This window comes from Clytia hemisphaerica, unplaced genomic scaffold (assembly GCF_902728285.1).
Source record: "Clytia hemisphaerica strain Z4C2 unplaced genomic scaffold, Clytia hemisphaerica genome assembly, whole genome shotgun sequence".
NCBI lineage: Eukaryota > Metazoa > Cnidaria > Hydrozoa > Leptothecata > Clytiidae > Clytia > Clytia hemisphaerica.
The window spans coordinates 486,151-513,194 of record NW_027104146.1 but is presented as its reverse complement, the minus strand read 5'-3'; the positions used below and the strand labels follow the sequence as shown (position 1 = coordinate 513,194).

Genomic DNA, 27,044 nt, shown 5'->3' with positions numbered 1-27,044 from the left:
AGGAGGAATGGTTAGGACGTCAGACTTCTAAACAAAAGGTTATGTTCGTTTGTCATGCTTAGATTTTCAAAAAGCGTTTACTTCACGAGGTAGTAAAACTAAATTGACTAATTGGGCTTTTCCAGAAAAAAATGGAATATGGGGGTGGAGGATATAACAATTTTCAGTGATTTACCCTCCCCCCCCCCGGAAAACCACAACGGGTTTTACCCTCCGGACAAGCATCAGTTGACCCTCCCCCGGACAGAGCAAATTTACTCCCCGGACAAGGCAAGTTTTGATGATTTTTCGCTACCCGGACAATATATCTTCCACCCCCATGTACGGACATTTTCTGGAAGAGCCCATTTCGGGGCTAGAGCCTTAGCAATCTGGTTGGCTATGTATAAAGGAAAAATATGTACCTGGTATCATAACACGTGAGTAACATATACGTCGAATATCGAGTCCAACAATTAAGAAATACTTAATCATTTGAAGATGTTTTTAATGTTGATATCATCATGTTTCTCGAGAATCGATCGAACTTCTCCTTCGCTCATTAAAAGAGTCGGTTCACATCCTCCGCACATACCACTTCACATTTCTTCAGCAATAAAACGCTGGTGAGCGTACCCCTTTTAATGTGATCGGTTTGTTGTATGATGCGAGCCTACGTATGATACTTATTGCTTCATTTTCAGTCAATGCATCGCTGTCTTGTACTTCAAGGAAAAATAAAGTCGCTTTTTTCAGCACATCGTCTGGTATTTTCATGAATGAAGAAAATAAGCGAGCATGTACATATAATTTCCCTGGTTCGCATTCCAAAGGTGATTTGCCAAAAGTATTGGGAATCACAATCTTCATCTCAAATTCTTCACCTGATGCCAAAGCGATCAGATGTTTTTCATCCTCACTGTATGATAGATCTTGAATTTGAATTTTAACAATGTTTCTAATGTTTAAATCTTTTAACAAATCGACAAAGTCTCGGACATAGCGACTTTTGATAACGATATATGACAATGTGATCGGTTTATCGTATGCTGACAATTGACGTAAGAGATTATTAACATCAGTCACTCTAATTTTGTCGTTTATGTCACCATAAAACGCAACATAAAACGAAGTTGACTTTTGTAACAAATCATCTTGTAATTCGTTCAGAGAGGAACAGAGACAACGTATAATTAATTTTCCTCGTTTACAGTTAAATAAAGGCCTATCCCTCCATATATATTCGACCTTCGTTTCATATTTTTCACCTACCAATAAAGAGATGAGCTGTTTTTCATCTTCATTGTATGATGGAAGTTCTATACTAATGTCGCCAATGTTTGGAATGTTCAAATCTTTTATCAAATTGACAAAGTCTCGGACGTAGCGACTATTCATTTTAACAGTTTCCAATACGATCGGTTTGTTGTATGATGACAACTGACGTAAAAGATTTGTTACGTTAACTACTTCATCACTGTTGTTTATAAAAGACTCTGTTCGAACAGCAAACGAAGTTGACTTTTGTAGCAAAATATCTGATATTTCTTTTAATGAAGGAAAGGTAGATTTTATATGTAGCTTCCTTTGACTGCAGAAGTAGTACCGTGTACGATCATCAATGTCGATCGTCATCTCATATTCATCTTTTAACGGTGACAAGGAAATCAAATACAATTCATCCTCATTGTAAGATGGGTTCTCCACATCAAAATTTTTAATGTTTTTAATGTCCAAATCGTTAATTAAGTTGACAATGTTTCGAACGTCTTTGTATTGGTAGCTTTGAATGTCGATATTTGCTGATTTAAACGGTTTCGGGATGAGGTTGTCACGTGATTCTTTGTACAACGTAAGAAATTCAACACAATCACTATGTCCGGTGTCGATGCATAGTGTTGCAGCGTTTTCTCTCATAGAATACGGAATTTTCAGGAAGCTGCCCACAAATTCATCAAATATTTTCTCTCTTGAGGATGCTTCTTCTGGTGTTCGCGATTGGTAAATTTTTTGTAATTGGTTGTAAAGTGTCAAGAAAAGCTCATTTTCTTTCATTTCTAGCATGCGTTGAATTCCCAAAATGGTCGGTTTACAACTTGATAACTCTCTATTTCCGTTGAACGGTGTGATATCCTTGGTAACGGAAATGTGAAGTCCTGTGAAATATTCGTGCAGAAAGAGGTGGCGAAACTGAAACATTGGTTTTGACAGGTTCGATGAATGTTTGGATAACAATCCAGTTTCTTCTAACAGTGTTAAAGGATGGAACGATTTGATGTCTGATTCTTGGAAAACCACCTTATTCTGCATATAAGTTGTTGCAGACAGCTCCATCAAGCAAAGCAACACTTCAGCGACAGTTTTGTCATTCACAATTTCCATCAAATTTGCACAGGATGGTGATAGTTTGTTGAAATGATTTCTGATGAAAATTAGCGTTGTAAAGAAGTAAAGTTCTGTCTGCGTGTTAATCTTAGTTGTTATAAGTTCCTCCTGGTAAACTTGACATATAGCGTACAAGAACACAGGTACACGCGCCATAATTCGTAAGTCATACGAGTTTTTGATTATTTCTTGAACAGCTGCTTTTCTCTGCCGACCACCGAAGAAGTTGTTAATGTATCTTCGAATGTTTTCGTCGTCGAAGCCGCACACCTCAATGTTTTTACGTTTGGAGTTCACGGGAAGTTGCTTTTTGACGAACTCAATAGCTTTCGGTCGTCCACAGGCGATGACTTTATGGTTGGGAAGCCAATGACATTTAGGGTCAATTAAATCGAAAACGATATGTTTCAGATTGTCTGGTGAGTTTTCAGAAGAATACAAATCTTTCAACTCGTCGATGCCATCCACAACTATGAGGACTCTATCTGAAATCTCCCTCAGATCATCAAATGAAACAAATTTCAACACTTCAGGGAATTTCTTGCAAAAAAGTTCTTCGAGATTCTTAAAACTGTCAGAAGTGTTGTTCAAGTCACGACACGTAAATTTGAAGATGAAAGCATTCTCAGTGCTATTGTCAATTTCCGCTTTTGCCCATTTATAAGTGAACATGTCTAGGAGAGTCGTCTTCCCGATTCCTCCAACCCCCCTTACATAAACAGCTTCATCGTCTGACGGGAGTATTTGGTCGATATCTTTTGTACATGCTGCTTTTGGTATTTTTTGTTGTTCTTTCAAAGCAGCACGATCAGAGTTTGACCATTCTTTATCAACGGTTGATGATGGCAACACAACGAGATCGATATAGACATCCTCTCTTTTTACGTTGACTGTATCTTCGGTGTATGGAGATAACGGTTGATCAAGGTGATAATCCTTCAATTGTTTTACGTAGTATTGACGTAAGTTATTAGAAGCAGCTCGTAGACCTAAAACAAGCATACAAATATCATAACATGTATAATGTTCACTAGCAATTAGTTGAAGATATATACCAGGTCCAAAACCAAAAATAAGTAATACAAACGACTTCGTACTTTACGTATTTACTAATTTACTAATTCTCGAGTTCTATGAAGAAGAATCAAGCCATTTGCATTCGAAATAGGAAGGATAAACTTAAATTTTGGGTTATTTGTTAAATTTGGTCTACTAAATAACAAGCTGGATGCTGAATGGACCTACCTGATGACGAAAGTTAGATAGCAATAAGGAGGAAAATGAAAAAAATAGTCAGAAAATATAGCGTTTAGCGAAAATGCATAATGCAAAAAATTCATCATTGATTGTTGATGGGGGAGTGGGAAGGGGAGTAGGGGAAAAAAGAAATAAAAAGTTCCGGCTGCAAAAATTAGTTTTATTGACAATTGAATCATGCTTGATGGTAAGTATTGTACCTAATATTTTTGTGTAAAAAACATAAAAATATAAGAAACAAATCCAATGAAAATCTGTAAAAACAGCGATTTCCGGAATTTTCGGCCAGAAAAAAATTTTTCTCAAAAAATCGAACTCGGTCGTGTTTTGAGCATTGCGAATACGCATCTTTCTGCAAAAAATCTGAAAAAACTAAGGATGAAAATTCGAGAAAATGTCAAAAAACCGGTTTTTCCGGCATATTTCCGGCATTTTCAGCCGGAAAATTATTTTTCGAAAATCAGGCTCCGTCACATTTTAGGTATTGTCATTTTGCATCAATGTGCAAAATTTCATAAAAAAATTTAAAGTACAGCTCGAGAAATTCAAGAAATACTGTCTTTCCGGCGAAAATAGGTTGTTCCGGCGATTTTAAAATAGTTCCGGCTTCAAAATTCAATTTTATTGGCCCAGCCGCGCAGCGCAAGTGGGCCTTCAAAAAGCAACTGATAGAAAAAATTTTGGTTTTGTCGGAGCCTGTGCGCGCAATAGATTAACGAATTCAGGCTATTTGTCTCGATTATCCGTGCGATATTCAACTACTGTTATATCGGATTGCATTGGTAGTAGAGACAACTTCTTTATCCTGGCTGCAGCTTTTCAATGTTCAAAGGGGTTGGTTTTAAAACCTTTCATTTCAAAGCACAAAGGATGGAAAAGAAATCACACACAAGCACAAAGTATCAAGGTTTGTCATTTTCCTTTTACGTTTTTTTATTGTGGTGTATATAATTTCTTGAGGTCAAGGTTTTGTTGATTTAAGGCTGGCCTGACAACCTCTGCAAGCTCAAAACCTAAAGACTTTATTTTTTTCCCTCAAAAAACCTCAGGCGCCAAAACTGAGTTTTTTACACCTGACAGTCGAGCGCAAACTTGTTGGGTGCTCTGGCTGTTTATAACACTTTGAAGCTTCTCTTATTCCAAATGAAAAATGACTAATGAAAACCAGCCAATCAAACTTTTAAAAGACTCGAAGGTTCAATAAAAAGAATAAAGAATCCATTTTAACACCAGACTGTGTCAATCGAACAAAAATCGCAATCGAAACAATCGGACATAATCCAATGCGATCGAATAATTGCGATTCGATTGTCGAAGATAAATGAATCTCAATCGAACAGCCGATTCCTGGGTAATATTTGAATGTATTCGATTACGTTCAAGTAAGGTTAGATTATGGTTCGATTGATAGTTGACTATGTTCGATTGGTTCAATTGATTGTCAATTACATTCATTTTAATCTGCGATTTCGTTCTTCTATTACGATTATGCTCGATGAGTTTGATTGTGATTAAATCAGGGATTAAATTAAATTGAATCACTCTGTTAGGGCTTTTTAGCGTGGGCGGCCGAGCGCTTAAGTACCGTACCATAGCAAATAAAATCTTATACAAATGAATCAATCGAACGTAATCGGATTCAATCGAACGTAATTGAAGCAATCGAACGGCAAATCCTGGGTAATATTCGATTGCGATTCGATTGCATTCGACAATCAAATTGCAATTATTCGATTGCATTCAATCGATTCGGCGTTCGATTCGGCGTTTGATTCGATCAATTGACACCGTCTGGATTTAACTTTGAAAAATTTTTGAACTGCAGCCATGCACATTGAAAACAAATCCTGTTGTGATCGTTTGAATATTCTAGAATTTTTGTCTACCATCTTGGCTCGGGATAAATATCCAATCAAATTGGTGAATTGCAGGGCTTTGATTAAAAGTGAGCTGTTTGGTTTTTCAATTTGTGATCTAAATTTTTGTTAGAGTAGCTTATTTTATAGGGCGGAAAAACTTCAAACGCCCTCTAAGGCGTTGTCGGGTGTCGTTTGTCGGGTGTTTTAGAAAATTTAGAAATTTTTTCACCCGGCAACGGAGCTTCCAACACCCGACTGTCTGGTGCGTTGGCAGGGTCGTACCATACCTAGCAGAAGAAATACCCAAAAGGTGTTAATTGAACAAATCTATAAGGAAGCCATCCAAAAATCGTTCTGTTCGCGTCGCCCGCCCGCATCATATTTTTCACTGATTTTCCGGTGCGGAGATGCGCAAAAAATTCAGAAGAAACAACTTTGTTCTTAAAATGTATTACTATTTCTTTGGGAGAGAGGGTTTTAGTAGGGGGAATTTTGTTCGATTTTTTGGAATCGCTTGACTGTTTTATTAGAAGCACTTGTTATACATTTTTGGAAAGCTAAGGGGTAGGGGAATCGAAATTACTATGTTTCCAATTTTTTTTCGGACACTTTGGTGTGATTTTCGGACAAATATGACGGTCCCAGGCAAAAATCATAGGGTTAGAAATTAATGAAAATTTTAGCTCGAGAAAACGGAGACCTGTTGTATATTTTTGGAAAGCTCTCAAAAAAATAAGATTAGAGATATATTGCAAGTATAGGTGATTTCAGTACCTAACTCGAGATATTGAGCATCAAAAAGCGCAAAAACTGGACAAAATAGCTGTTTCCGGCTGAAAAACACGGTTTTCAAGGGTTAATATCTCGAGTTAGGTACAGAAATCACCTATACTTGCAATATATCTCTAATCTTATTTTTTTGAGAGCTTTCCAAAAATATACAACAGGTCTCCGTTTTCTCGAGCTAAAATTTTCATTAATTTTTAACCCTATGATTTTTGCCTGAGACCGTCATATTTGTCCGAAAATCACACCAAAGTGTCCGAAAAAAAATTGGAAACATAGTAATTTCGATTCCCCTACCCCTTAGCTTTCCAAAAATGTATAACAAGTGCTTCTAACAAAACAGTCGAGCAATTTTACAAAATTCCCTCTACTATTTCAGGCGTTATTAAAAAAACCGGGAAATTTTTTCTTTGCTAGGTTTCCTTATGAGAACCAGATTTTTACCTACCAATTTTTTACGAGAAAGAGTGAAGTTTCCCGCGGTCGCTAAAATCAAAACAATGGAAAATTGTTTGGACGCTAGGCAAAGGGAAGTTACTTATTAGTTTACCAACACCCGCCCGCATCTCTTTGAACTACCGCTTAAATTTTTTCATTATTTAAAAAAAATTCATTATTTCCATTATTTTCAAACCAAATTTTAAAATCAAATCAAATCAAATATAAAGAATTGCACAGAGGCAATAAAGACAACTTTTCTGCTTCGAAAACGACAAAAATCAGGGAAGTTGTTGCATATAGGGAAGATTTTGCTTGAGCTTGCTTTTAAAAAATTGGCAGGACAAAATTGGTGCGTGTATATAAGTCAGCCTTTAACATTTTTGACGTCAATTTATGGCTGTTCTAAAAGTAATGTCACTTCTTCAATATTTTGTTGTAAAACAATTGATAATTGTTTTCATTACTTTAATTGGATGAATATTTCCTTGACAAAAAACTTTTTTATATTTTTTTATCAGCATTGGGTTGATAAGCTTTGGACCCCTTCCCCTTGCCCTTATTACCAAAATTTTACCAATCATTTTTTACCTGTCCTATATTTTTCTGTCTTTTCAATAAAACATACAAATGTTTTTTTATCTATCAGACTACATTTTCTTATTTTTACAGATTCCTGTGGAGACATTTGATTCTCAAGGATAACGACTTTTCAGAAGTTATACTTTTATAACCAGGTTAGTTAGTATTTAACTCATAACATTTATATTTATCCAATTTTCTTTCGTATTACCTTTATCCAACATTAGTGGTTAGCCAGGATAAGCATACATATCATTATGATGTAAAATATGTCTGCATATGACACAACCCGCCCGCTTAACGGAAATGTAATGTTATCCTTATAAATGATTTATGTACAAGTCAGGCACATACTATTATGATCTAGGCCTAGGACAGCTTAAGTGTCTACGATCTGGCATATATACTTGTTTTTAATACGAGCAAATGTTTTTATCTATCAGCCTATTACTTTCATTTTTTGCAGATGCCTGGAGTGATATTGGATAAAGTCTTTGAAGTGGTTTTTGCAACCAGGTTAGTTTTTGCTACCTTAAAGGAAGAAATTTTGGTGGGAATTTAATTTGGCGGATGGCCGAAAAAACTAAATTTGGCGGGAATTTAATTTGGCGCTTGCTGAAAAATTTATCCTTAAAAATGGCGTAAAAACAGCAAAAAAAATGCAAAAACACCTTAAAAGAGATCATTTTTTCAAAAAGTTTAATTTGGCGGGAATTTAATTTGGGGGATGGCGGAAAAAAGAAATTTTGGCGGGAACTTAATTTGGCGGATCCGCCAAATTTTCTATCCGCCAAAATTTCTTCCTTTAAGGTAATCAAATTTATGTTAATGACATTTCTAGTTGTTGATATTGCCATTAAAAAATTCAAGAAACTGAGCTGCTTTGGTTGATTTTGCGTACGTTTATCAGTTGGAACAGAGATACACCATTAGCCTCAGGAGAAGGTTTTATTAATTTACATATTTTACATAAAGGAAAAGATTCCTCTAATGTTCGCCCTTGAAGCTCGTGTTAAATTTTACATATTTTTTTTTTTAGAATTCAGGGTCACCTCCCACTTTTCTTAAGTGGAAGGGTGGACCACTCAATTGTGGGCCAGACTTTGGACTAACGACGAACTCAGATTACACGATTAACGACGAACTCAGATTACACGATTAACGACGAACTCAGATTACACGATTAACTATACGATCAATTCAGATTATACGATCAATTCAGATTATACGATCAATTCAGACTTTACAAAGTTTATTTCGTTTGCTCAGCTTACTCGGAATACTTGGATTACTCGATTCGATCAGATCTGTTCTCGCTGTTATTTTGGATGATATTCGGATTATATTTTGGATTACTCAACTAATTCGAATTATTCAGTTTGTTATTATTATAGAATTTTTTTTCTTGGATAAGAACAAATATAAAGATTGATAGCTTTGTCTAAATTTATTCATCACAACGTTATTTTGTTTCTAGCGTCATGATATCTATCGAGGCATATCGTTCATCCATAGGAAATTTTAATGGAACTAGACAATTAGACCTCCGTTCAATAACTCGAAGTTTAAGAATAGGTTCCGCGATTTCGAGCAAAGGTTTCTCGCGAATCTTAAAACCTGCACCAATTTTAGCCGCCGCTCTTTTCTTAACCACACTACTAGTGACATACGGTGATATTGAAACGAACCCTGGACCTGTTAATTTCCATAAAGTTGAGCAAGCATCATTTCATCAAGGAAATTCGGATATATTTGGTCCTCAAGCCGGTACGCAATGTATGTGTATGGCCACCTCTGCTCTATTATACTCTAATATAAAAAAGTTACGGTATTGGAGGCAAAATGACTTAGACGCCATTCTTAGACTTGGTAATGATCTATACACAGATTTAGGTTATACCGACGAATACATTGCCATGGATGAGTTACCTTCTTCATTAAGACTTGAAGATAGTGAAATTGATTTTCAGCGGACCCCCGTAGACGTCGCCATAATTAATAAAGATAGTCGCGATTTCATAAGTATACCAGCTGGTTACGACGGTGGCATTTTTTTAGCCTGTGGAAATGGAACAGCATTTATATTTGAGCGCTTCTACTATGTCTTTGATTCGCATAACCGTAATACAAATGGGATGTGCAATCACGATGATTCGGGAACTTCTGTTTTGCTCGCATTTAAATCGAAATATGATCTTGAAGAATATTTAAAAACCTTTTACTTGGATCAGTTTGAAAAAGATTCAGTTGCTGTTGAAGTCCAATACGTAAAACCTATCATTCCTTCCAATTCTTTGAACAAAATTAGCGATAAATTTCGTATTTTGACAAAAAGGAAAAAAAACAGCTCTAAGAAAACCAAAGTCTCGTACCCTGATCCTAAACCACCTAAACAGAGGATTCTAGAGCATTCGCAAAATAGTGCTAGTGTAAATACAAATGATACTGAAATGAAACCCCCAAATAAACCTGAAAATAAAACAATATCTAAATCTCGAGCTGGTCGTACCAGGGAAAAAACAGCTAGTAACATGCGTCGAGTAAACACATTCAAAAAAGAGGTACGAAAAGGACCGTTTCATATTTGCGTGGTCTGTAACCGACTCCTTTATAGGGTATCCGTGGTTCTTTTCGATATAAATAAATATTGTGCTGTCGATGAAAACATATTTTTATATCGTGTTCTTAGTTTCGATAATAAAGAATATATTTGCAATACATGCCACAAAAAGCTTTTGAAAGGTAAAATACCATGCCAAGCAGTGGCGAATGATTTGCAAATTTTGGATCTCCCTGAAAGGTATTCAGATATTCGGAAGTTGGAAAGAGTCATTATCGCTAAGCGTATTTTATTCAAGAAAATAACTATCATGAGTAAAGGACAAGCTCCAAAGATGAAAGGAGCAATTTGCAACGTTCCGATAAAGGCGGATGATATCTGCAATATTTTGCCTCGTGGAATGGATAATAACGGCGTTGTAAGAGTTGCCTTAAAAAAAAAACTGAGTTTCAAGTCAAATGTCTATTTTGAACCAGTTAGACCACAATTTGTCAGAGAGATTTTGACCTACCTTAAGGATAATAATCCCTTATATGCCGACATTGAAATTAATGTAGATTCGATACCGAGGTATTGGACAAACACGATCAATAACGAGGAGGAGGAGGACGAGGACAACAACGAAATTGATTTCGTCAATGAAGGGAATATCGAGCATATGGAAACGATTGAAAATGAGGAAGAAGATGTAAACCCTTTAGATCATTTTCGCATCCCCGCTTCAGAAACAGTGTTTGTACCAGAATTAGCTCATCATGTTGTTGACGATTCAAACGTAATGATCGCTCCAGGGGAAAATAAAGTACCGTTGCCTATAATTTGTGATGAGGATTGTGAAATGCTTGCCCACCCTTATCTATTTCCGACTGGGAGATTTGGATATACACACCAAAGAAAAGAAAAGTTGACTCCTTGCAAATATTTCAATCAGAGACTGTTAAACTATTCTGCAAAATTTTCTTCAGATAGTGACTATATATTTTACGCACAATCGCTAATGCAACATATAAACCTAAACAATAGCATTACAATGGCTTTAAAAAAGATTCAAACAGAAGGATTGACTGCTGGACGTCTAACACAACATTTTAAGGAAACAATTTCCAATCTCGTCGCTAATGATGACGCATATAGGTTTATGAACAATTTGAAAGGTACACCGGCATATTGGAAAAGATTTCTTTTTGAAGTACTTGCAATGGTCAAACAATTAGGTTTACCAACATTTTCCATGACCTTGTCATGTGCTGATCTGAGATGGTCTGATTTAGTGGAAATTATCCAGAAAATAAAGGGAATAGAAATGACTGAAGAGCAAATAAGAAATTTAAGCTATATGGAGCGAACTAAAATTCTCCAATCTAATCCAGTTGTATTAGCAAGACATTTTCAGTATCGTGTAGAATGTTTCTTTAAACATATTGTGGCAAAAGGAGGATTAGGAGGAAAGTTAAAGAATCACGCTATTAGAATCGAGTTTCAAGTTCGAGGTAGCGCCCACTTACATTGCCTTGTATGGATTGAAAACGCTCCTATATTGACTGCTGAAACTATTGCTGAATATTGTGAGTATATTGAAAAAATAGTGAAATGTGACCTACCAAATGAAAGGAGTGGTGAATTATATGAATTAGTTAAAACCTATCAAACCCATCGACATTCAAAATCGTGTAGAAAATATAAAAACCAGCCTTGCAGGTATTATTTTGGCAGATTTTTTACAGAAAGAACACTAGTTGCTATACCTCTAGATGAAAATTTAGAAAATAGAAATGAAATATTGAAAGAAAGAAAAAATATTCTTACCCCAGTTAAGGAATATATTGATAGTAATTTTGACCCAAGGTCTAACAACGTACTCGACCCATTAAAGGAGAATTATAAAGAACCAAAAACAATAGACGAGATACTGACAGGGTTAAGGATATCGAAAGAGAACTATTATAAGTATCTTGCAATTTCGCCCGATAAAGGGTATCAAATACACTACAAACGTTCACCAGCTGCATGCTTCACAAACAACTATTTCGAGGAAGGACTAATTGCATGGGAGGCGAATATAGATATACAGCCTGTCTTAGACTATCACAGGTGCGTGTCCTATATGTGTGCCTATACTTCAAAATCAGAGGATGAATCCACAGAAGCAATGAAACAGGCAGCAAAAGAAGCTGTAGACTCAAACAATACTCTTAAAGAAAAAATGAAATCTGTTTCTAGAGCGTATAGAACACACAGAGAAATGTCGATTCAAGAAGCTGTCTCTATCGTGCTCCCTGAAATTTGGCTTAGAAAAACATCACCCGGGGTTATTTTTGCTAACAGTAATTTGCCAGAAAATCGCTATCGCGTATGTAAGAGCAAAGAAGAAATTTCAAACATGGATGAGGACGATACGAATGTTTTCAAAAAGAACATGTTGGATAGATACATTGATAGGCCAAACAGAACTTTCAAAAATGGCAGATATGCTGCAATGGATACCTTATGCTACGCACAATTCTTAGCTAACTATCATTTAGATTCAAAAAGTAAAGAAGAAAACGATTATCAACCTGAAATTATGGAGGAAATGGATATCACAGAGATTGCAGACTTTGCATTGCCAAACTCGGTCCCTTTAATGTCAAGTAAAGATCGTTTGAAATTACGGAAAACGAAAAACGTATTGAGATATCATGTACCAAGTAGAGAAAAAAAGCCAGAACAGTACGCGCATCATTTGCTTTTCTTGTTTTATCCGTTTAGAAATGAAGCGGACCTTAAAGATACTACCTCTGGAACTTACATGGAAAAATTATCATCTTCTGATGTAGTCGAGGTCATAAATAGAAACAAAGCTGTTTTTGAACCTTTTGCCGATGTTGTCGACGAAGCAATGTTGAATTTAAATGAAAATCCAAGAGGTTTTGATATATCTGGTGAACAAGAAAATGACCATGTCAGAGAAGAAGAGAGAAAATGAAGAAGAAAATGGTGAACTAAATTATCGTGGTGGATCTTCTTCATTAACAATTCATCCATTGATATCAGATGATGAATTAAGTAAGAGAATTCAATCACTTAATGAAAAACAAAGAGAATTCTTTGACTTTGTAGTACGATGGAGTAGGAAATCATCGCAGTATCTAAGAACAAACAGGGTCGAAGAGCCCTCGCCTTTCTATATATTCCTAACTGGTAGCGCAGGTTGTGGTAAATCATACACCCTAAACACAATCAAATTTTATCTACAGAAGGCGTTAAGCTATGGATTAAGAGATGCTTCAAAAGAAAGACTACTTGTAATGGCACCCACTGGCGTTGCGGCAGTTAATGTAGCTGGCTCGACTATTCATTCAACACTCAGTTTTATTCCCGGTCATGAATATTCTAAACACATTCCTAATCTCGACGACAAAGTTAAATCTAATCTTCAGGAGCGATTTTCAGAGTTGCAGGTAATCATAATTGATGAAATATCGATGGTTTCGAAATATCATTTACTTCATATTCATCAACGTCTTTGTGATATATTAGGTTGTAGTGAAAATATTCCATTTGCTGGAAAATCCATAATAGCTGGCGGTGATTTTTATCAATTACCACCAATTAAAGGTGGACCAATTTTTTCACTTTTTCCAAACGACTTACTAAACATCGATCACTGCTGGAGACTTTTCAGAATAGTCGAACTCACCGAAGTCATGAGACAAAGAGGTGATCTAGTATTTATTGACATATTAAATAATATTCGGAGAGGTATAACCACTGATAAGGATATGGAAATTTTAGATCAAAGAATTGTTAAAGAGAACTGTTCTGACTACCCAATGAATGCTATTCACCTATGGGCAGAGAATAAACCAGTTGAAGCGCACAATAAAATTAAATTAGATGAACTACCCAGTGAACAGCTTGAGGTTGTATCTCAAGATAAATTTCCTAAAAATATAAGCACCTCAGATGCTAACGGTATTTATCGACGAAGCCAAATGCAAACAGCAGGCTTAGCTCATAAATTTATTTTCAAACTTGATGCACAAGTAATGTTAACATCAAATATCGACGTGGAGGATAAACTTTGTAATGGGCAAATTGGAGTTATCAAGTATATCAAGTTAGATAACGAAAGAAATGTTATTAGGATTTACTTGAAGATGGAAAGCCATGATATTGGTCTAAAAGCAAAAAATAATGACAGCTATGGTCGGACAAATGATTTAGTACCAATTGAAAAAATTGAAAAAAAGTTTGGTGTAAAATCTGACAGACCACATCCCTCTGTTAAACGAATTCAATTTCCATTAATGCTTTCGTGGGCATGTACTGTTCATAAGGTACAAGGAAAGACGTTCTCTCGAATTGTTTTTAATTTTGACTTATTTGGTCAAAAATGTTTCAAGGCTGGTCAGGTCTATGTCGCTTTAAGTCGTGTTACTTCATTGCAAGGACTTTACTTGATGGGTGCTTTCAACCGAAATGCTATTAAATGCGATCTAAGGGCTGAAACAGAATATGAATATATGAGGGAAAATATGACCCTTCAAAGAGAAGTTGAAATATGTGATGCAAATGAATTCGTGATAAGTCTTTTGAACGTGCGGTCTCTTAGAAAACACGCTGCTGATATAAAATCTGACAAAAAGTTGTACGCAAGTTGTTTGATATGTATGACGGAAACACAAATGTCTGAGAACTCTGATACAAACGGAATTAAAAATTCTTTAGAATCATTTAGTTTATCTACAAACGTCGCTGATAACGAATATTCAAATACAGCAATTGCCTTCAGAAACTATATTGAAGTATTAGACACTATTCACATACTGGGTGGGACATTAATCAGTCTCAAAAATGTAAATATAAACTGTTCTTTAAATATAATTTTAATTTATCGTCAAAACCAGCTAGAAAATAACGACTTATTGTACATGATTCGACATTTAATGGATACGGTAGAAAAAGTGCATATAATTTTAGGAGACTTCAATAAAAACTATTTTGCGGCAGAAAGCAATTTTTTGAGGACATATCTGCAAGAATATGAAATGGTTGTTCAAGAACCCACCCATATCAGCGGTTCATTAATAGACCATGCATATATTCATTCCAGCTTAAACAAAGACTTTAATATTTCTACGCTTATTCATAGTGTTTATTATTCCGATCACGAAGCAGTAAGAATAAAATTAACACCAATTTTACCCTCTTGTTCCGTTTGAATTGATGTAATAATTATTGACTTGTGTTATTGTTATTATTCTTTCTTACTTTCTTCTGATGACTGCCACTTCTTTTCGCCCGCCGCTTTTGTTATCTTCCGGCTTAACAACGCCCAGAGAGCGGAGGCGGGCGCCGGGTGGCTTTAATACTTCTTTTCGGCGCAGGCTAAATATAGGAGGAACAGGCTAAAACCTTTCCCCAGGCCTCTGGTTTGGGGAGAAGTTTTATATTTAACACGAACACGACGCACGGCCTCAGTCACTTCACCATACCATCACAAGAAACACTGGTCATCACAAGAAACACTGGTCATCCTACACTGAAGCATTTACAAAGTGAGTACGTCTTGAACATTTCATTTTTCATCGAGTCTGAATATTGAATTACATTTCACAAGTGACATGAGTCTTTTATTTCAACAGTATTTTAACTGTCTATATGATTTTGAAGTATGAATATTTTATAATCATTGCCATTGGACAACTCATCTTGACGAACAAAGTATGTAAAGTGTTGAATTTTTGTTAACTGAAAATAATTCTAACTATAGGTTATCACCTTGCCAGATCCCATACAATCATGTCCAAGCGTAAATTCTCAAAAATGGAAGAAGCAGCAAGTTCTTCAGCAAGTCATATTAACAAAAGTAAGACATTTTTCTTGTTTGTTTGTCAGTTTTGTACATATAAGGGCCGTTCGTAAAAAATTCTTCGGTTCCCGTCACCCGACCGTCTCTGATTTGTTGTCAAAACTTTGATTTTTTAAAGACCTTTGATGCCAAATCGACCATATCCGCTTTTTATAAATCTCTCGACCTTGTCAGATTCAAGGAAAAATAACTTTCCAACGAACGCGTTTTTAAAATTTCTCAACCATATCTGCTTGAAAGTCTTCAATATCGATTTTCGAGAGCTTTCGAATGGTATTAATGGTTTTGGGATTAAACGACTTTAAATTTTTGACTTTTTCGTAGGTTAGAATGTTAGCTTAAAAACCGCAAAAACCGTTGCTAGGGCGTCACTAGGGGTGGCACCACTTCAAAATAGAATCTACTATAAATGCTGGGGTACATTTGTGTGCAAAGTTTGACCGACTGTTCACAATTTGAACAATTCAACCTATAAGCCTGATACTAAAACCAGTTTTTGCACATAATGTTCTACATCTCAGATTGTTATCATTTTATAAAAATATAAGTGTAACTTCGTAAATCTTTGTTGCTAAGATATTAATGGTCACTGCCAATTCTTTATTTCCCAGGTGATGCAGCACCAACAATCATAGGCTATATTTGGTATGTCACCAACAAGAATTTCGAAGAATTTTAAACAATACTTCAAAATGAGTATAGAATTAGAAGATGGTAGCATGATGAAAGCTGTTTGTTATTCACATCAAAAGCGGCGTCTTTTTGAAGAGGCAGATGCTATTGACATTGGAGTTAATATTACTAACCATGCATTATACCCAGATGGTACGATAAAAATCTCCGATAACACATCAGTTAAGCACGAAAAACTGGGTTTCAAACCCAAGTTTAATGCAGAGATGCATACCATATCTCAAATTATCAATGAAATTCCATTGGCTGCCGATGTAAATGTTATTGGAAAAGTATTGTTAGAAGAAATTGAGCAAGTCAACGTGTCAGGATCCCTGGTTGATATTTGCAAAGGACACTTGTGTGATGAAACCAACTACGTCAAAATTGTACTTTGGCGAGAATATGCCTCTTTATTAAGAGATGAAGCCACATATGTTTTCTACAATCTGAAAAAGTCTTATTGGAACAATGAAATCGAAGTACACACGAGTAGCATGACGTCTTTTAAAGAATTTCAAGAGCCTCTGCTGGAATTCCAACAACCAAAAAAGGATGAAAATATCATTAAACTCGTGAAATGTTGCATTGTTGGAATAAAGCTTAATCACGCTGTAAAATGTGTATTTTGTGGAGAGCGGATTGACTGTCTAGGACTTGATGAGAAAAAAGCTGAAGTTACCTGTACTGCACCACACTGTCGTGGAACATCAGGCCTATCAACACTTGGCCAACAAAAATATTGGTGTGTAGTTGTAAACACGGGCAAAGGAACAGTAAAATTGGATATACAACCAAAACATCTTCCCGAAATGGGAGATGATCAAGTAAAGATCTATTTGATGGGAAATACATTTGACATTGACTATTCTGCAGTGTCAGGCATTGTGAACAGAGTTGAGATAAATGAAACTTCAACTGTGGATGATGATGCATCAATCGTGGATGATGATACACCAATCGTGGATGATGAAACATCAATCTTAAATGATGAAATATCAAACTTGAATGATGAAACTTTTAACCATGAATAAAGGATGACCAGTAGTTGTTTGAATGAAAATTATGTTACTTTTGTCTTGTGTTTATTTCTATGATATGACATATCTTATTGCCCTTTTTACATCGACTCTTTTTTTTAATAGGTGCTTCTAACGCTTGGCCTTATTACGCCAGCGACGAAAAAATAACGCCAATAAGGGCATAAATGTGTTAAAAGGGCAGATAAGGTAGTATTCATGAAATCTTTATATTTTATTAAGCTTCTAATTGCGTTTTGATAGCTCCCAAAGTTGATTTTAACCTACGACTTTTACATTATAATCTTTACTTAGTGGATAAAGTTGCAAACAATACTCTTCTCTCTTGTAATTTGAGCTTTAAGTAAATGCAAAATTGATCAAAATTTTAAAGAATAAGCAGGCTCGAAGGTGAGGCCAAAAAAAGAATTACAGTTACCCTGCTAATCATTTTATCCTCCAATAAGGTTGAATTGATTACAATATACTGTTTTTTATTGGAAAGAAACTTAATGAACATCGTTAGGACATTCATTATAAGGATTATAAACATTTTTCTGTTGTTGACCAAAAAAATTTTAATTGCTCAAATAGTAATTTTATTCTTGTTCAAATAGCATTTTTATTCTTGTTCAAATAGCATTTTTATTGTTGTTCAAATAGCATTTATATTGTTGTTCAAATAGCATTTATTGTTTCAAATTTATATTGTTGTTCAAATAGCATTTATTAATAGCATGTTGTTCAAATAGCATTTTTATGTTTTTCAATACAATTTAATTGTTGTTCAAATATCATTTGTTTTTTTGTTGTGCAATAGCATTTTATATTGTGTTCAAATAGCATTTAATAAATATTTATTGTTGTTCAAATTTTATATTGTTGTTCAAATAGCATTTTATTGTTGTTCAAATAGCATTTTTATTGTTGTTCAAATAGCATTTATATTGTTGTTCAAATAGCATTTATATTGTTGTTCAAATAGCATTTATATTGTTGTTCAAATATCATTTTTTGTTTCAAATAGCATTTTATTTGTTGTTCAAATACATTTATTTTTTGTTTTTCAAGCATTAGTGTTCAAATAGCATTGTTTTGTTGTTCAAATAGCATTTCTATTGTTGTTCAAAGCATCATTGTTGTTCAAATAGCATTGTTGTTCATAGTGTTCAAATAGCATTTTTATTAAATAAGTTCAAATAGCATTTATATTATTGTCAAAAGCATTTATATGTTGTTCAAATAGCATTTATATTGTTGTTCAATAGCATTTATATTGTGTTCATTGTTCAACATTTATATTGTTGTTCAATAGGTTTTATTGTTGTCAAATTTGTTGTTCATATTGTTGTTCAAATAGCATTTTTATTGTTGTTCAAATAGCATTTTTATTGTTGTTCAAATAGCATTTATATTGTTGTTCAAATAGCATTTTTATTTTTTTTGTTGTTCAAATAGCATTTTATTGTGTTCAAATAGCTTTTTATTGTTGTCAATTTTTATTGTTGTTCAAATAGCATTTTATTGTGTTCAAATAGCATTTATATTGTTGTTCATTTCATATTGTTGTTCAAATAGCATTTTTATTGTTGTTCACATTTTTTATTGTTGTTCAAATAGCATTTATATTGTTGTTCAAATAGCATTTTATTGTTGTTCAAATAGCATTTTTATTGTTGTTCAAATAGCATTTTACATTTGTTCATAGTTTATTGTTGTTCAAATCAAATTGTTGTTCAATAGCATTTATATGTTGTTCAAATTTTTTTATTTTGTTCAAATAGCATTATTGTTGTTCAAATTGTTGTTCAAATCATTTATATTGTTGTTCAAATAGCATTTATTGTTGTTCAAATTTGTTCATTTTTATTTGTTGTTCAAATAGCATTTTATTGTTGTTCAAATAGCATTTATATTGTTGTTTTTTTATTGTTGTTCAAATAGCATTTTTTTTGTTGCATAGCATTTTTATTTTTGTTCTCAAATAGTTTTTATTGTTGTTCAAATAGCATTTTTATTGTTGTTCAAATAGCATTTTTATTGTTGTTCAAATAGCATTTTATTGTTGTTCAAATATTTATATTGTTCAAATAGCATTTATATTGTTGTTCAAATAGCATTTTTATTGTTGTTCAAATAGCATTTTTATTGTTGTTCAAATAGCATTTTTATTGTTGTTCAAATAGCATTTTTATTGTTGTTCAAATAGCATTTTTATTGTTGTTCAAATAGCATTTTTAGCATTTAGTTGTTCAAATAGCATTTATATTGTTGTTCAAAGCATTTGTTGTTTTGTTTTCAAATAGCATTTTTATAATGTTGTTCAAATCGCATTTATGTTTGTTCAAATAGCATTGTTGTTCAAATAGCATTTTTATTGTTGTTCAAATAGCATTTTTATTGTTGTTCAAATAGCATTTTTATTGTTGTTCAAATAGCATTTATATTGTTGTTCAAATAGCATTTATATTGTTGTTCATTGCATTTTATTTGTTGTTCAAATAGCATTTATTGTGTTCATTTTTTATTGTTGTTCAAATAGCATTTTATTGTTGTTCAAATAGCATTTAGGTTGTTCATTGTTTTCAAATAGCATTTTTATTGTTGTTCAATTGTTCAAAATAGCATTTATATTGTTGTTGTTCAAATAGCATTTTAATGTTGTTCAAATTTTATTTGTTCATTTATATTTGTTCAAATAGCATTTTTATTGTTGTTCAAATAGCATTTTTAGCATTATATTGTTGTTCAAATAGCATATTGTTGTTCAAATAGCATTTTTATTGTTGTTAAAATAGCATTTTTATTGTTGTTCAAATAGCATTTATATTGTTGTTCAAATAGTACATTTATTGTTGTTCAAATAGCATTTATATTGTTGTTCAAATAGCATTTTTATTGTTGTTCAAATAGCATTTTTATTGTTGTTCAAATAGCATTTTTATTGTTGTTCAAATAGCATTTATATTGTTGTTCAAATAGTACATTTATTGTTGTTCAAATAGCATTTTTATTGTTGTTCAAATAGCATTTTTATTTGTTGTTCAAATAGCATATGTGTTCAAATGCATTCAATAGCATTTATATTGTTGTTCAAATAGCATTTTTATTGTTGTTCAAATAGCATTTATATTGTTCAAATAGTTTTAAAATTTAATTTTTATTGTTGTTCAAATAGCATTTCTATTGTTGTTCAAATAGCATTTATATTGTTGTTCAAATAGCATTTTTATTGTTGTTCAAATAGCATTTTTATTGTTGTTCAAATAGCATTTTTATTGTTGTTCAAATAGCATTTATATTGTTGTTCAAATAGCATTTTTATTGTTGTTCAAATAGCATTTTTATTGTTGTTCAAATAGCATTTATATTGTTGTTCAAATAGCATTTATATTTTGTTCAAATAGTGTTCATTTGTTGTTCAAATAGTGTTTTTCAAATAGCATTTTTATTGTTGTTGCATTTTTATTTTGTTCAAATAGCATTTTATTGTTGTTCAAATAGCATTTTTTATTGTGTTCAAATAGCATTGTTGTTCAAATAGCCTTTTTATTGTTGTCAAATAGCATTTTATTGTTGTTCAAATTTTAAATAGCATTATATTGTTCAAATAGCATTTTTTGTTGTTTCAAATAGCATTTTGTGTTCAAATAGCATTAGCATATATTGTTGTTCAAATAGCATTTTATTGTTAATAGCTTTGTTCAAATTTTTATTGTTGTTCAAATAGATTTTATTGTTGTTCAAATAGCATTTTTATTGTTGTTCAAATAGTTCATAGCATTTATTATTGTTGTTCAAATAGCATGTTGCAAATAGCATTTTATTGTTGTTCAAATAGCATTTATATGTTGTTCAAATAGCATTTTTTATTGTTGTTCAAATAGCATTATTTTATTGTTGTTCAAATAGCATTTTATTAATTGTTGTTCAAATAGCATTTTTATTGTTTTCAAATAGCATTTCAAAAATAGCATTTTATATTGTTGTTCAAATAGATTTATATTGTTGTTCAAATAGCATTTTATTGTTGTTCAAATTTTTTTAAAGTTCAAATAGCATTTTATTGTTGTTCAAATAGCATTTTATTGTTGTTCAAATAGCATTTGTCAAATAGCATTTATATTGTTGTTCAAATAGCATTTTATTGTTGTTCAAATAGCATTTTATATTGTTGTTCAAATAGCATTATATTGTTAAATAGCATTTTATTGTTGTTCAAATAGCATTTTATTGTTGTTCATTGTTGTTAAGCATTTAGTTGTTGTTCAAATAGCATTTATCAAATAGCATTGTTGTTCAAATAGCATTTTTATTTTGTATTGTTGTTCAAATAGCATTTTTATTTGTTGTTTCAAATAGCATTTTTTTGTTGTTCAAATCAGTGTTCAAATTTTATTGTTGTTAGCAATATAGCATTTTAATGTGTTCAAATAGCATTTTATTGTTGTTGTTGTTGTTCAAATAGCATTTATTGTTTAATAGCATTTTTATTGTTGTTCAAATAGCATTTTATTGTTGTTCAAATAGCATTTTATGTTGTTCAATAGCATTTATATTGTTGTTCAAATAGCATTTTATTGTTGTTCAAATAGCATTTTTATTGTTGTTCAAATAGATTTTATTGTTGTTTCAAATAGCATTTATGTTGTTCAAATAGCATTTATATTGTTGTTCAAATAGATTTTTTTGTTGTTCAAATAGCATGTTTATTGTTCAAATAGCATTTATATTGTTGTTCATTGTTGTTCAAATAGCATTTATAGTTTTTTGTTCATTTTTTATTGTTCAAATAGCATTTTTATTGTTGTTCAAATAGCATTTTTATTGTTGTTCAATAGAGCATTTTTATTGTTTCAAATTGCATTGTTGTTCAAATAGCATTTTTATTGTTGTTCAATAGCATTTTTATTGTTTGTTCATAATTTTTTGCATTTTATTTGTGTTTCAAATAGCATTTTTATTGTTGTTCAAATAGCATTTTTATTGTTGTTCAAATAGCATTTTTATTGTTGTTCAAATAGCATTTTTATTGTTGTTCAAATAGCATTTTTATTGTTGTTCAAATAGTAGCATTATATTTTGTTCAAATAGCATTTTTATTGTTGTTCAAATAGCATTTATTGTTGTTCAAATAGCATTTTATTGTTGTTTGTCAAATAGCATTTTTAATTGTTGTTCAAATAGCATTTATATTGTTGTTCAAATAGCATTTATATTGTGTTCAAATGCATTTTATTGTTCAAATAGCATTTATATGTTGTTCAAATAGCATTTTATTGTTGTTCACATAGCATTTATATTGTTGTTCAATAGCATTGTTGTTCAAATAGCATTTTTTGTTGTTCATATGTTTTTATTGTTCAAATAGCATTTTATTATTGTTCAAATAGCATTTATATTGTTGTTCAAATAGCATTTATATTGTTGTTCAAATAGCATTTATATTGTTGTTCAAATAGCATTTTTATTGTTGTTCAAATAGCCATTTTATTGTTGTTGTCAATAGCATTTTATTGTTGTTCAAATAGATTTTTCTTGTTGTTAAATAGCATTTTTATTGTTGTTCAAATAGCATTCAATAGCATAGCATTTATATTGTTGTTCAAATAGCATTTATATTGTTGTTCAAATAGCATTTTATTATGTTGTTCAATTTTATTGTTGTTCAATCGCATAAGCATTTTTATTGTTGTTCAAATAGCATTTTTAAATAGCATTTTTATTGTTGTTCAAATAGCATTTTTATTGTTGTTCAAATAGCATTTATATTGTTGTTCAAATAGTACATTTATTGTTGTTCAAATAGCATTTATATTGTTGTTCAAATAGCATTTTTATTGTTGTTCAAATAGCATTTTTATTGTTGTTCAATTTTAAATAGCATGTTGTTCAAATAGCAATTTTTGTTTATTGTTGCTCAATAGCATTTTTATTGTTGTTCAAATAGCATTTAATTGTTGTTCAAATAGCATTTTATTGTTGTTCAAGCATTATATTGTTGTTCAAATTTTTTATTGTTGTTCAAATGCATTTATTGTTCAAATATTGTTGTTCAAATAGCATTTATATTGTTGTTCAAATAGCATTTTTATTGTTGTTCAAATAGCATTTATATTGTTGTTCAAATAGCATTTATATTGTTGTTCAAATAGCATTTTTATTGTTGTTCAAATAGCATTTTTATTGTTGTTCAAATAGCATTTTTATTGTTGTTCAAATAGCATTTTTATTGTTGTTCAAATAGCATTTTTATTGTTGTTCAAATAGCATTTATATTGTTGTTCCATTTATATAGCATTTTATTGTTGCCAAATAGCATTTTTATTGTTGTTCAAATAGCATTTATATTGTTGTTCAAATAGCATTTATATTGTTGTTCAAATAGCATTTATATTGTTGTTCAAATAGTACATTTATTGTTGTTCAAATAGCATTTTTATTGTTGTTCAAATAGTTGTTCAAATAGCATTATATTGTTGTTCAAATAGCATTTTTATTGTTGTTCAAATAGCATTTTTATTGTTGTTCAAATAGCATTTTTATTGTTGTTCAAATAGCATTTATATTGTTGTTCAAATAGTACATTTATTGTTGTTCAATTACATGTTTTTTTACAAGCATAACACTTAAATAACTTGTCTTTCATATTTAAAAACTTGATGTATACTACATCATGTTGTGTTTACAAAAGAGTTTAATGTTTCTACCTTTTTGGCAAAATCTTAGCTCTGCACTTTTCCCCAAACCTTAGCTCACCTTAGATTAACTATACTGTATGATGTTAGAAAATTAACGACTCATAAGCATATGTAGAGCCAGAGGTGAGGTCTTAAGCCTGGTCAAGATATTTGTACAGTGCAACTCGCGTGTCATACAGTTTTTCATCTTCCAAGTTAAAGAATCTTTTTTGTTTTTTTTGCCTGATGTTGATAAGGCAAGTACAATGTTTATTTTCTGGTTTAACGAACGAGCGTCTTTGAACTTGAAAAAAACAACCAAAAACAAACTTCTATAGAACTTCCTTTGTGCAATAGAATCCTCAAACTATTCCTTGCAATCTCTCCAAAAATTAAAATAAACGGAGCACTAGAACAACACCAAACCGATTTTGAACGAGGCCAAGTAAAAAAATCACGAAATTCGGGATTTTTGTAAATATGGCTGATTGCGAGAGAAAATGTTTTTTATAAGAAAATTTGCGCAAGAAGAGTTCTGAAAATGACTTTCCTCTTTTAAAAACCTTTTATCTTCCATCACACAAAATTTCATTGAAACATGTAAGCTCATTAATTCAAAATCAATAGAAACATATCACCAGTAGTTGATATAAAAAAGGTTCCAGTCCGCGAACGATCCGAACACCATATTCAAAATGGAAGACATTGCAACGTCAAAACATTCGAAAGCGCTGGCGATCTCAATTAAAAAAGAAGACACTACATTGCCGCGCTTTTCAATGAGCAAAACTTGAAAAGGAAAACAAAAAAATGGACGACAAGAAAATATTTACAAAAATAAACAGGTTAGTAAAACACTAAAGTTCTTGCTTTTTTAGTGAAAAAGCGCATGGTTTTGAAAAGTTCAAATACCCCTGTATCATCTCAGAAGAGAGTTAAAGTATTACCTGCGAGCAGAGCTCTAATTTTTTCTTTCAAAAGATCGTTCGCGAACTAGTTCCTCGTTCGCGGACTGGGTTCGAATAGCGCTCGCTTTAACGACTTATTATTCCAAGAAGAAGCTTTCAAATAAAGTGAAAACAAACTGAAAGAAGGACTTCAAGCTTGTTTACGAGATGGTCAAAAAGGATTTATGTAAAAACCAAAAGTAAGTGAGAAAAGTGAAAAATAAGTTTGCCGTTCGTGCACTGGGCACCCCCCTCTACGGACATATAAAAATGGTTTTTCGGACCGGAGGATGAAAAAAAAAATTAAAATTGCTGTTTTCAAAATTTTAAAAACATTCATACATACCCCAACTCTAAAAACATTTTTCAGTAGTTGTGAAATGTATTGAATTATCATTAAAATTTTTAATTACATATGATAAACCACGGACGCTAAACTAAACATTTTTTTAATGGAATTTGGACAGTGTGCCTAGATTATGGTTTGAAATCTGCGCTACCTTGAATTCATGATATTCATGACGTAATCTTTTATACGGAAACATCCGGATGTTTGCCACTAGTTTAATTGTTATAATTTCAAAATTGGTGGCAAACAACCGGCTTTTTAGGGTTCCTCCGTACAAAAGATTACGTCATGAATATCATGAATATAGCCTGAATATTTATAGGTTTTCCGTTCTTTCCTTTGGTATTTGTTATGAATGATCGAAAGAAATACGTTCTTCTCGCGAAAGTCGTGAAAATTAATGCTCGCGAAAATAAGTCCCGCTAAAATTAAATTACTTCTGAAACAAATTGCCTCGCGAAAATTACTGCACTTTCAAAACTTTGACTTCTGGTACAAAGTGCACGCGTTGCGAACAAACATTCGACTATTGCTATGTCGCTGGGCCTTCATGCCGCTTCGGCTTGTTGTTGAAAATTGAAACATGCTTGATGGCAGGCATTGCTATTAATAATTTTCTTGAATGAAAAAACAACCAATTAGAAGGAAAAAGTCCAATGAAAATCCTGAAAAACGGCGATTTCCGGAATATTTCCGGTCTTTTCGGCCGGAAAAAATTTTCCTCAAAAATCGGACTCGGCCATGTTTTGGGCATTGTTAATTTGCATCTTTGAGCAAAAAATTAGAAAAAACTAATGATAAAATCTCGAGAAAATGCCAAAAAAGCAGCTTTTCCGGCATATTATTTTTTTTCTTCTCGAAAATCAGGCTTTGTCACATTTTGGGCATTGCCGTTTTGCATCTTTGTGTCAAAAGTCAGAAAAAACTAATGATCCAATCTTGAGAAAAGCTGGTAACAGACGAACGGACAACAGTTAATTTATAGGATCTCCAGGTAGGTCCAGAAAGCTATGGCCTAAATGCTAAAACACTACAGAAAGGTTGCAGCTTATCTCGAATCTCAAATGATTCGAAAACGCCTTAGGAATGGCTTATGTGTAAATAAGTGCTTTGGTGAAAATTTCAACATCATTTTGAAATTTGAACATTTCAAATCATGAAGTTCTATTTAAAACATTAGAACTCTTTTCAAAATTGCAAATGTTTTGTTAACTCGGACGTGCATTTTAGTGGGATAAATTTTCGCGGGGATTAAATTTGGTGCATTTCCCGGATTTGGGTGTTACTCATTCCTCTATTGGTAATTGGGAAAGGGCCCTTCTTCGAAATTAAACTCCCACTAAAAATCAAGAAAATCCTCATCCGCGAAATTTAATTTCCGCGAAAATTTATCCCATTACAATAAGAGCATTTTTTTATTGTGGCTAGATAGGTGGGTCAGATAGTAACAATGGTCTTTTCCAGAAAAAATCTGAATATGAGGGGGGGGGGGGTGGAGGATATAACATTTTCAGTGATTTACCCCCGGACAAAGTGACTTTTGGCTCCCCGGACAACGGGTTTTACCCCCCGGACAAGCATCAGTTGACCCCCGGACAGAGCAAATTTACCCCCCAGGATAAGGTAAATTTTGATGATTTTTCGCTACTCTCCGGACAATATATCCTCCACCCCCAA

At 32.6% G+C, this 27,044-nt stretch overlaps 1 protein-coding gene across 1 annotated transcript in view; it reads right to left on the bottom strand.

Moving 5' to 3' along the window:
- Positions 1–495: 495 nt before the first annotated feature.
- The window catches only part of LOC136813842 (uncharacterized), a 57,027-nt gene continuing 30,478 nt past the window's right edge, over positions 496–27,044 (bottom strand). The window contains exon 8 of the mRNA XM_067070332.1: positions 496–3,353. Coding sequence (XP_066926433.1) covers positions 589–3,353 — 2,765 coding nt within the window. The 3' untranslated portion in view covers positions 496–588. The remainder of the gene's footprint in view (positions 3,354–27,044) is intronic.